Here is a 10,681-nt window from a genome sequence, read left to right on the forward strand (position 1 = left end):
TGGTTCTCAAACCTATCTTCGTATTATATAGAAATGCCATGAACCCTCAAGTGTCTATTGCAAGTAATTTAGCCTCATTTGAAGATTGTGATGAAAGTAGATCAAATGTCATATTATGCTAGCATACCAAAGTAATTCTGATGTTGAACCATTTGTAAGTTATACTCAGTAACCTCAGCTTAAAGCCTAGAAGCCGGTCATTCCTTAAATATTGTTAATGATTGCTTAATAACCCTATCCTTACCCTAAAGCTTGATACCCTGTCATACCTTGAGTTGATGATCACTTTCTTTGTATTTTAACACCCATATCATACCTGAAACCAGTAATGCTTATCTTCTTGATATTTTAATACCTATACCTTATTTGAAACATTTACTTTAAGCCTAGTCTGGCATTACTCTTTCATATTATCCGATAGCCTTACTAAATTTCCTTGTCAAAGTCCTTCTAAATAGAAACCTTCCAAATTACCCTGATAGGGTAAAGCCTAGTGGATCATGGCCCAAGTGGACATATTTCCAGTGTTTCAGAGTGGATTCATATCCCTTGATAAAAATGTTTACTGTTTAAGAAATTAATTGTCAATCGGCATCAGTTTTTGAAATGATTAAAAATTTGGATTTTCAGTCCCAAAGGGGGATAAATGTTTTCTTTAAATAGTGGATCTGAGCTGAGACGCGAGTCCTTTCCATACTTAAATTGTAGGCTTAAAAGTTGCCTAGGGATCCCATTAATGTTTTAGAACCCAGCGAGGTTCGGGATTACTTCACGGCTGATCACCGGCTGTAATTCGTAGCGTCATAAAATGGTTTTTGATTAAGAAATGGTTTTGGAAATATTTTGATACAAACAATTGATGCCATCACCCAAAAGTTCATCTCTTATTATTATTAGCTCTATCTTCACATTGTTATTCTTTTATATATCTCGATTTATGTTTTGTACCGTATTGTTTAGCACTTGTTGAGCATTTGGCTCACTACTTGCTTTCACCCTGATATTACAGCTAGCAGCTATGGTTAGATTCAAGCAGACAGCACGTAAGACTTGTGATGCCGATGCGTATGTTCGAGCTCAGGTAGAATAAGAGATAGTTTTGTGTGAGGACTCGATATTAAAACCAGTTGTAATAGTTAATAGTATTGGGTTGATCCAAACCCTAAACTGTAAGATCTTGGATTCGGTTGTATTTTCTTTCTTTTAACTATTGTAATAGTTTTTATATTATGTATTGTTAAGTTGGGGGTGTGACAAATCTTCACTCCAACATCCTTCTTGCTCATGTTGTTTGATTGCTTTGATCTTTAAACTCTTTGTATGTTAAGAGCTTGCTCTGATACCAATTGTTATTTCCCAATAATACAACAACAGAATTACAGAAAGGGGGTTGAATGGAATTCTTGTTTCTTTTTCTTTTCTGAAAAACTCTTTATAGAATATATAACTGTGTTTTTGAATAAGCAAGGGTGCAGATAAAGCTTTTGAAGTATTCTACTTAACAAAGTAAATAAACAATATTTTTAAAAAATTTATGGTGGATTTGTCTTTCCACCGGAGATGTATATTCGAAGAAATCTCTGTGATATAAATTGCACACATCTGGTTACAAGTACTTTCTTATAACTTTGAACTTGAGAGTATTTTCTAAAGATACAGCTTGCTAAACTCGTGAGTTCTTACTTGTCATTCTAAAATACTTGCTACACTTGGTTTATATTGAACCGAGTTTACATGTGCAATAAATAGGACTAAAAGTTCTAAAATCTAGGTCCATGCACATGCTTCTTCATCTCTCTGTCCAATGCAATCCAAGTAAGATATGACATCTTTGAACGACCATGTTTTGCATGAAAATGGAAATGCTTCACTTTCTTCTAAAACCTGTAAGCAGGCTGCCACATTTATTTTGATACTCTTTCACTTATACAAAAATACAAGGCATTTTATATCTACACTTATCCCACCTATTTTGTATATCTTTCTAGTAGTCAACATGACTTAGAAATCACTATAACTCCCAAATTCTTCATCTATCATAATGTACAGAAATTGCTACATACTTATTAATATAAGTTACTCATTCAATGGATAGATAGACTGTGCTTATCCATTGAAGGCTTCTAAATGACACTTAACAATTTAACTTAAGGTGTTTTGGTGAGTTATCATCAAGACTACAACATATTCTCAACAAGTTGATTCCCAATCCAAAGCACTTGAGCACAACAACTTCCAGCAGCTATATATTCAGCTTCAGCTGTGGAAGTTAACACATATTGTTTTTTCTTACTATACCATGATACAAGTCTTTGACCAAGGAATTGGCAGCTTCCACTTATATTTTTTCTGTCTACCATGCATCCATCAAAATCTGCATCTGTGTATCCAACATCTTCAAAACCAGTTCCCTTAGGATACCACAATTCCAAGTTTGTTATTCCCTTCAAATATCTGAAAATCCTTTTGACAGCCATTAAGTGCAATTTTTTAGGATTTTCTTGAAATTTTGGCACACAGACATGTGACAAACATGATGTCTGGTCTACTTACAGTTAAGTAAAGCAAATATCCAATCATTCCTCTATAGCTTGAGATGTCTACACTTTTTCCCTTACTATCTTTATCCAATTTGTTAGCTGTAGACAGAGGGGTTGATGCAGGTGAGCAGTCTGCCATTCCAAATTTCTTCAAAAGATCTTTGACATACTTGTTTTGACTGATAAAGATTTCATCACTTCTTTGGCTAACTTGCAGGCCAAGAAAGTAACTTAGTTCTCCAATCATGCTTATCGCATATTCACTCTGCACGAGTTTTGAGAATCTTTGACACAGTTTTCATTAGTAGAACCAAAGATGTTATCATCCACATAGATTTGAACTAGGATGTTGCCATCACCATGTTGCTTGTGGAATAGAGTCTTGTCAATTATGCCTCTACTGAATCCATTTTTGAGTAGAAATTTTGATAGAGTGTCATATCATGATCTTGGTGCTTGATTCAATCCATAAAGAGCCTTTAAAATCTTGTAAACAAAATTTGGATATTATGGATCTTCAAAGCCAGGTGGTTGTTGCACATAGACTTTTTCTACTAATATATCATTAAGGAATGCACTTTTCACACCCATTTGATACACCTTGAAATTGGAATGTGCAGCAAATACAAGGAAAATTCTTATTTCTTCAAGTCTTGCAACTGGAGCAAAAGTTTCATCATAATCAATTCCTTCTTCTTGAGAGTAGCATTTGGCGACCAGTCTTGCTTTGTTTCTTGTCACAATTCCATTTTCATCAATTTTGTTCCTGTACACCCATTTTATTCTAATAATGCTTCTGTTTCTTGGTGCAGGAACCAATTCCCAAACTTTAGATTTTTCACATTAATTTAACTCTAGTTGTATAGGAGTAATCCAATCAGGATCAAGTACAGATTCCTCAGTTTTCTTAGGCTCAATTTATGAGATAAAAAGCATGCATGCAAGCATTCATTTACAGTGACACTTCTAGTCCTCACTCCAACATTGGGATTACCAATTATAGTGTCTCTAGTATGACTTATATCCCATTTTCTTGTTTGATGATTTTGGTGACTAGAATTGTCCTCATTTTCTTCATTGTTGGCATGACTTGCAGAACCATCATCTCCTTCTCCCCTTGAGTTTGTGCCACCAAATTTAGGTGTATTTCTTCCTTGAGATGAATTCTCATTGTCAGACTTCATTGATTCACTTAATTCTTCCTCCATTCTATTATTTGTGTTGACTTCAGCTTCATCTTCAGAATCACTGTCAATATTGAGATTTTCAAACTTTAAAGCTTCAATTTCATTTTATCAAGGCATTCCAAGTCTGGATACTTGTTATCATCAAAAGTGACATTTTTGCTTTCCATTATTTTCTTCTGCTCGAGCACATAGACTCTATAGGCAGTACTTTCCAATGAATATCCAAGAAAAATAGCCTCAAATACCTTATAGTCAAATTTTCCAACATATTCAGAGTTGTCTTTTAACACAAAGAATTTGCTTCCAAACACATGAAGATGCTTAACAGTACGCTTTCTTTTTGACAAAATTAAGTAGGGTGACTTGCCAATATTTTTGTTAAATGTAACATGTTGTGTTAACAACTTTTTCCCAAAAACTGGTTGGCAACTTGGCATCTTGCAGTATTGTCCTTGCAGCTTCAACTAGAGTTCTATTTTTCCTTTCAACCACACCATTTTGTTGAGGTGTTATTGTAGTTGAGAACTCTTGAACAATGCCTTTGTCTTTGCAAAATTCACTTAGAATTGTATTCTTGAATTTTGTACCATTGTCACTCCTCAATCTTTTAACAAAATTTTGATCTTCGGCTTGCTTCTAAATTTTCTTTATGTGTTCAATGATGATGTGTGGAGTTTTATCTTTTGAATGCATAAATTCTACTTAAATGTAGCTTGAGTAGTCATCCACCATCACCAAAGCATACTTCTTTCTGGATATGGACATGACATTTACAAGTCCAAACAAATCCATGTGGATAAGCTATAGTGGAGCATTAATGAAATTCACAGCTTTGCTTTTGTGATTAAACCTCTTCATTTTGATTTTTAGACAAGCTTCATAAACTTTATTTTAAGCAAATTCCAAAGCTGGCATATCTTTCACCAGTTCTCTTTTCACCAGAGTATTAATTGCTTTGTTGTTTAAGTGAGAGACCTTCTTGTGCCAGAGTTTGATTTTTCACTAGATGCCTTGGTGCAGAAGCAACATATTTTGTCCTTGTTTGCTGAGTTTATATAGCGACTGGGAATTTCGCGATGTGATTAAGTGAATAAAGTATAATATTGTGTTGTAATTATGAATTTATATGAATAAATAAAAGGTTTATTGATTTTGTGGTTAATTATCGTTGTTGTATAATAGTAGTTGGGAGCGTAAAGTAACTCGTTCCAGTTTGATGAGTCAGCTAAGGGATTAAGCTGTGTCATCGGGCCGTCAAGTTGAACGGAACCCGTATTAAAAGGGATGAAAATATTTAAAAATGTGAATGTGAAATGTATGTGATGATCCTATGTGTTTACATACTATTTGATGTGTGCATGTTCGAATTCGAGAACGGTTTTATTTTTAAACATTTTGAAAAGGGATTTTAAGGATTTTATTGATCTTAAAATATTTTTATAAAATTATAGAAATGTGATTAAGGTGTGAAATTTATTTTATTTCTTTTAAAATAGTCCAAGGGACTTTTTAAAAATATAAGTGGGTATTATGTAATAGTCTAGATTTTTTTTAAATGATTTTTATGGAGTTACATTCTATTATTTGAATTTATTTGCAAAATCCATAACAAATGATCTATTCGCTTAAAGATTTATTTAAAAATACCAGTGGCAAGCTAATTCGATATTCTTTATTTCATAAAAAAGAATGGTTTCATTTTCGTTTGTAAGATAATTTTATATTATTATCGATTAATGCATTAGAGAATTAGAAAAGAGAAAAGAAAATTCAGAATTTTATTTGCAAATTACCAAATTGCCCTTCTTGGAAGTTATATAATCACCCCACTCCCTTCTTTTTTCTCTTCCTTCCCTGTCGACTCTCTCTTCTCTCTTTTCTCTCATCTCTCTCTCGGCTTTTCTCTCTCTCGGTACAAACACTCTCTCTCTCTTGTTTTATTCAAAAATCCTCTATTAAACTCATTCTTCACCCAAGATTTCAGTTCCTTATACCCTATTTATGCATAAAGATGCTTGCATGTGTGTGTTGTGTGTGTGTTTTGGTGTGTTTCTCGGGTTTCACCGAGAACCACTCGGTTCTTGAGTTTGATTTCATTTTTGAGTTCGATTCTTTGGAAGTAAAATGATAATCATGATATGCATGCTAGTTATTTTGAGTAATCGTTGAAATCGGGGGTTTTTGGTTGGATACCCCCGAATGAGGGCACCATCGATAAGCCACTGTCATCGTTGATGAACTCCGTTGAACCGGTGGTGAGCTATGATGCTTGATTGGGCTCTATTAATTCAAAACGAATCATTTCGAGTGTTGCTTATTATAGTTTTTGAGAAACCCGGATGTTGTTCTTGGATTTAAAAGAGATTAAGTGGAATTGTTTGTTGTAAATGGTTTATTTGATAATTGTTCATATAATTGTTGTTAATTGTGGTATTAATTCGGTTGCATATTTGATTCGGCTAATTGTTGAGCTAAATGTTATATGCATGTCAAGTTTTTTATAATTGCATGTTATAAATCTAAGTTTATAAAGGGTTAAATAGTTAATTTTCATAAAGTGAGATTTAGAGTAATGTATTTGGTATGCTATAATAAGATTGATTTTGATTTCAAGTTTTACAAAGGATTTTGATTCGAAAATTTGATAGTGAGGTTCGGTTTTTGAAGAATATGACTTGAATCAGTGGTTTTTGGGTTTGAATTATAGTTTATGCTTGATTTTGAACTTGCATAATGATTATTGTTAAGTGATATATAATTTACAAAGTTGAATGTAAGATTAAGTGGATGCATGTTAAGTTATCAGGAAATTACTTGATGTAATATGTGGTTTGGTTTGAATTTTGGGATTAAAAAGAAAGGAATGAGTTGTTTTGTTGTCGACTTATATGAATCGCGAGTGTTTATTAAAGTATAGAGTTTTGAGTATAAAGGTATAGTATACAATATGCTATGTGAGATTATTTGTGATTATACTTAAGTATATTTTGGGTGTTATCGCGAAATGGGATAATTGTTAGACGTTCTAAAAAATGTCGAGTGTTGAGTATATTGCTAATTAGGGGTTTTATTTTGGATTGTAGATTCGAATAACGGAGACATTCAGGCTAGTAAAGGAAAGGCTATCTTAGGTGGAAGTATCTCAATACCCGTTAAGCAAGAAACTAACTTAATGCAAGTAACTCTGCCTTATCTTGTGAAAATGATACTAGAGAGGAAATTATTGATGCCATGATAAAGTAGTTACTCTTTATTGCAATCCTGATATACCTTTATTGATTTTGAGAAACCCTAACATTATTCCTTGTGATAACTTGATATCAACCCATGTTCGGACTTTTTATAGTAACCCTGTTAATTCATATCTTGATTATTCTATTGTCCCCTGTTTGTTATCTTGAAATCTCGTAACCCTAAGAAAACCTTTATAATCTTCCTTACGTAATGTTTTGATTAGCCTAGATTCTTCGATAACCTTGAACCCTGTCATGTGTTGATTTTTGAAACTCCTCTAACTTGGAATCATTATACCTTGTTTTCCATTTGATCAAGTTTCCTAGTATGGATTCCTGTTTACGTTTGGTTCGTTCACTTTCCTTGAAATCTTAAATTGAACTTAAGAATGATTTTTGACTTGAATGGGTCCTAATGATTTCGCATTCTTGGTAATTTTAAAATGAATTTAGTCAACTCATTTCCTACTTCCAACACAAAGGTTTTCCAAACGAAATCCTAATGGATTGGATAGAGACGTAAGAGACTAGTGGGACTAGTCCAGTCATGTAAGAGGCTAGCGGGGCTAGTCCAATATAAGGCTGGAATAATGCCATAGTACCATAATGACCAGATGGAGGTCGGTACGGGCTGATCACCCGTATTATATTTAAAAGTTAGATATTCCAATCAAGGGTTCCTTTATATTCTATAAAAGAGAAAACATTCACATTCTTTGAGCAGTTTGCTCCTTTTTCTTTAAAAAAAGTAATAAAATGAAATGGAACAACTTGAGTCTTCGTTTTGGTTGTAATGTTGTGAACCCTGTCACTTTACGATAATGATAAGTTCCAAAGTTTGATTGATTGTTTCCTTCTGTTGAGAAACTCTCTAAAGTCTTGCTAATGATTTGTGATGAATGTCGGCTTTCACCCTATCCTGAGCCTTAGTTCTTGAAAGACCAAACCTTTCTTCATAACCTTTACATAGTCAAAGATAGAGATCTGCCCCTAGAGATTTAAAGTAGGATGCCTCAGAGGTTGATATTGATATTATTACTGCATTATAGAATTGTTATATAGTTACTTGTTGAGCTTTTGTGTTCATATATTTACTTTGATCTAACCATGACAGTTAAGCAAGAAGATGGCCAGACTTAGGTGCACCGCTCACAAGAGCGTCCCTGGAGGTCCCTACTGGGTTGTAGGTTTCCAGATGCCAGAGCATGTAGTTAGTTTGTGTATGAGAAAGCATTTTGTTGGAGGCTATGTATAAGTTGGGTCAGATATAATGGGTTATCTGTCGGTTCCATGTATGAATTGAATAAATTTGAATTTAAGTATATTTTGGGTTGTAATATATTTATTCTGGTTGGTATATGTAATCTTGTCTAATACTTAATCCTATTTAGATCATGCTAGTATTTAATCGGGGTTTATTATATCTGTTGTTATATTAGTTTAATGGTGTGTGGGTCCTCATTTCCTAACCCCGAGATTGAGGGCATCACAAGTTGGTATCAGAGCTACAGGATCTAGTCCCTGAGACAAGTTAGGATATAAAGGGTATTTGGGTATATATATATTGTGAAAGTGTTCGACTCATATAAAGTTGAGTTAGACTATTAGGTGTAGTCTAAGTAAAGTGATTAGGTCAAGGTAACAACTAGAGTTAGGGTGTGGAGTCAGTTAAAGTCTTATTCAACCCTAATACTATTTGTTGGCTGTTGTTTTCGTTTTATCTCAGGACCCTAGTAGTGGTAGTGATTCTGACTCTGAGCATAGTCTACCTGCTTCCCTAGTGGACTCTATTCCATCCCCTTCAGTGGAGACCATGTATATTAGTTCAGACCCTGAGGAGGATCCATCTGAGAGCAGTGAGGCCCCTATGCATGTTTCTCCCCTGAGACCAAATCCAGAGACCCCAGCCCCTGAGCGAGAGTCTAATATGCATGTGCGTGTTCCTGTCAGTGTTGGTGGCAAGTTGGCCCAGGATCGAGATTATATTTACTCCCGCATTCCTAAGTTGGGAGCTTTGGTAGATAGGCTAGCTCGTGAGTCTAGGTACCAGACGTCGGTGCTGGAGGATGAGTGAAGAGTTTGTATTCAGATGGTGGAGTAGGTTTCCCGGAGGAGGTTGGATGAGGGACCATCTTCTAGTGATGTCGATGCTGAGGCTCAGAGAGTGTATAAGATCATTCGTTGGATGCTGACAGTGTTGAGGGAGATTCCTGATGGTTAGTGAGGTTGTGAGATCAGACGGGATATCTGGTGGAGCCCGTAGTTATTGTGGTTCTTTTTCAGTGCCGGTAGGCTTTGGGATACTTGGTCAGATGTGGGGATCCCTTTTTCTTTTTATGTTGTAATGTATATCAGAACTAGTGTTAGATGCAGTAGTAGTAGTTAGGTAGAAGTTAGGGGTAGATAGGGGATATTTTCCAGTTTTTCCTCTATTCAACCCTGCCTTGTTATTGTACCTTATGTCAACACTTGTTGTACTTGAACCTTTTATCTATGTACCTTTGAATCGTTAAATAAACCAAGCATCTTGTTTTACATTGTGGACCTTAGAATTTTCATAAACTATTATGCATACCATGTTTCCAAGCAACCGTACTTAATCTCCTGTGAAAATATACATTGTATTATGTGAGAACCCTAACTGATGAGAGAATTATGTAGTAATAGGATTGCATGTGCAAATTGGGTAAAGATTAAAACCCGTAAAATTATTTCTAAAATAGAATCATTATTGTTGTATATCAATGCCATGCTATCATATTGTTAAATCGGGTTAGTAAGAAATGGCCACTTCACCAAATCACCAAGAAGAAGAAACTCAAACCCAAGATCAAGAACAAAACCAAGATACTCCTATGATGAACCGACTCTTCCAACTTTTGCAACAACCTTCAGCCCCTAAAGTTGGTAATTTCAAGCAATTTCAATCTATTCATCCCCCAGAGTTTGTAGGATTTCCAGATCTGATTAAAGCTGAGTCTTGGTTGAGAGAAATGGAAATGGCTTTTGAGTTAGCAGAAGTTAAGGATGGTAAGAAGGCGCAGTATGCAAGTTATTATCTTAAGGATGAGGCTAGTTATTGGTGGGAATCTTCTAAGGCGTTGCTTGAAGGAAAATATATAACTTGGGAGAAGTTTACAGAGATGTTTTTAGAGAAATATTTGCCAACTTATATGCAAGACCAGCTAGAAATGAGGTTTTTGAATCATAGACAGGAAGACATGACGGTGGCAGAATATGAAGTGAAGTTTTCGGAGTTAATAAGATTTGCATCCGAGTATGTGAAGACCGGAGCAAAAAAGGCCAAAAGATTCCAGCAAGGATTGAAACCAGGGATTCGAAGTCAGGTGGCTCTTCTTGAAATAAGGAATTATACTGCTTTAGTACAGAAGGCCATGATTGTAGAAGGAGAAAGGGAAGTGTTAGGTCACACAATACTATAGAAGGAGGTTGAATATAGTGTTTATACAATCAAATCGATTTAGAACACAAGTATGTAACAATAATCAAGTTTATTCGATATAATAAGCTCTGTTACAAAGTAGGTTAAACTACTCTCTCAGTGATGAACAATATCACTAAGAGCTGCTAGGTTACAATGTATAATCTTTCTCGTGAATGATAACATATGTAGTGTAAACCCTAAGCTGTGTTTATATAGTACATAGTTACAAGATATCTTCTAATTGATATGGAATACAATTATGTCTCCTAAAATATA

The 10,681-nt window shown here is 34.7% G+C and overlaps 1 protein-coding gene across 1 annotated transcript; it reads left to right on the forward strand.

The window, feature by feature from the left end:
- The first annotated feature begins 9,743 nt into the window (after nt 1-9,743).
- On the forward strand, nt 9,744-10,403 carry LOC141674559 (uncharacterized). The gene is made up of 2 exons (XM_074481269.1): nt 9,744-9,867; nt 9,979-10,403. The coding sequence occupies exons 1-2, from the start codon at nt 9,744-9,746 to the stop codon at nt 10,401-10,403; spliced, it is 549 nt and encodes a 182-aa protein (XP_074337370.1).
- Nucleotides 10,404-10,681: the final 278 nt, after the last annotated feature.

This window comes from Apium graveolens, chromosome 7, assembly GCF_009905375.1.
Source record: "Apium graveolens cultivar Ventura chromosome 7, ASM990537v1, whole genome shotgun sequence".
In the NCBI taxonomy this organism is placed as follows: domain Eukaryota; kingdom Viridiplantae; phylum Streptophyta; class Magnoliopsida; order Apiales; family Apiaceae; genus Apium; species Apium graveolens.

Coding starts and splice junctions, on each gene's coding strand:
- LOC141674559 (XM_074481269.1), top strand. CDS start 9,744: ATGGCCACTTCACCAAATCACCAAGAAGAAGAAACTCAAACCCAAGAT. Junction 9,868..9,978: donor ACCTTCAGCCCCTAAAGTTG/GTAATTTCAAGC, acceptor TTGAGTTAGCAG/AAGTTAAGGATGGTAAGAAG.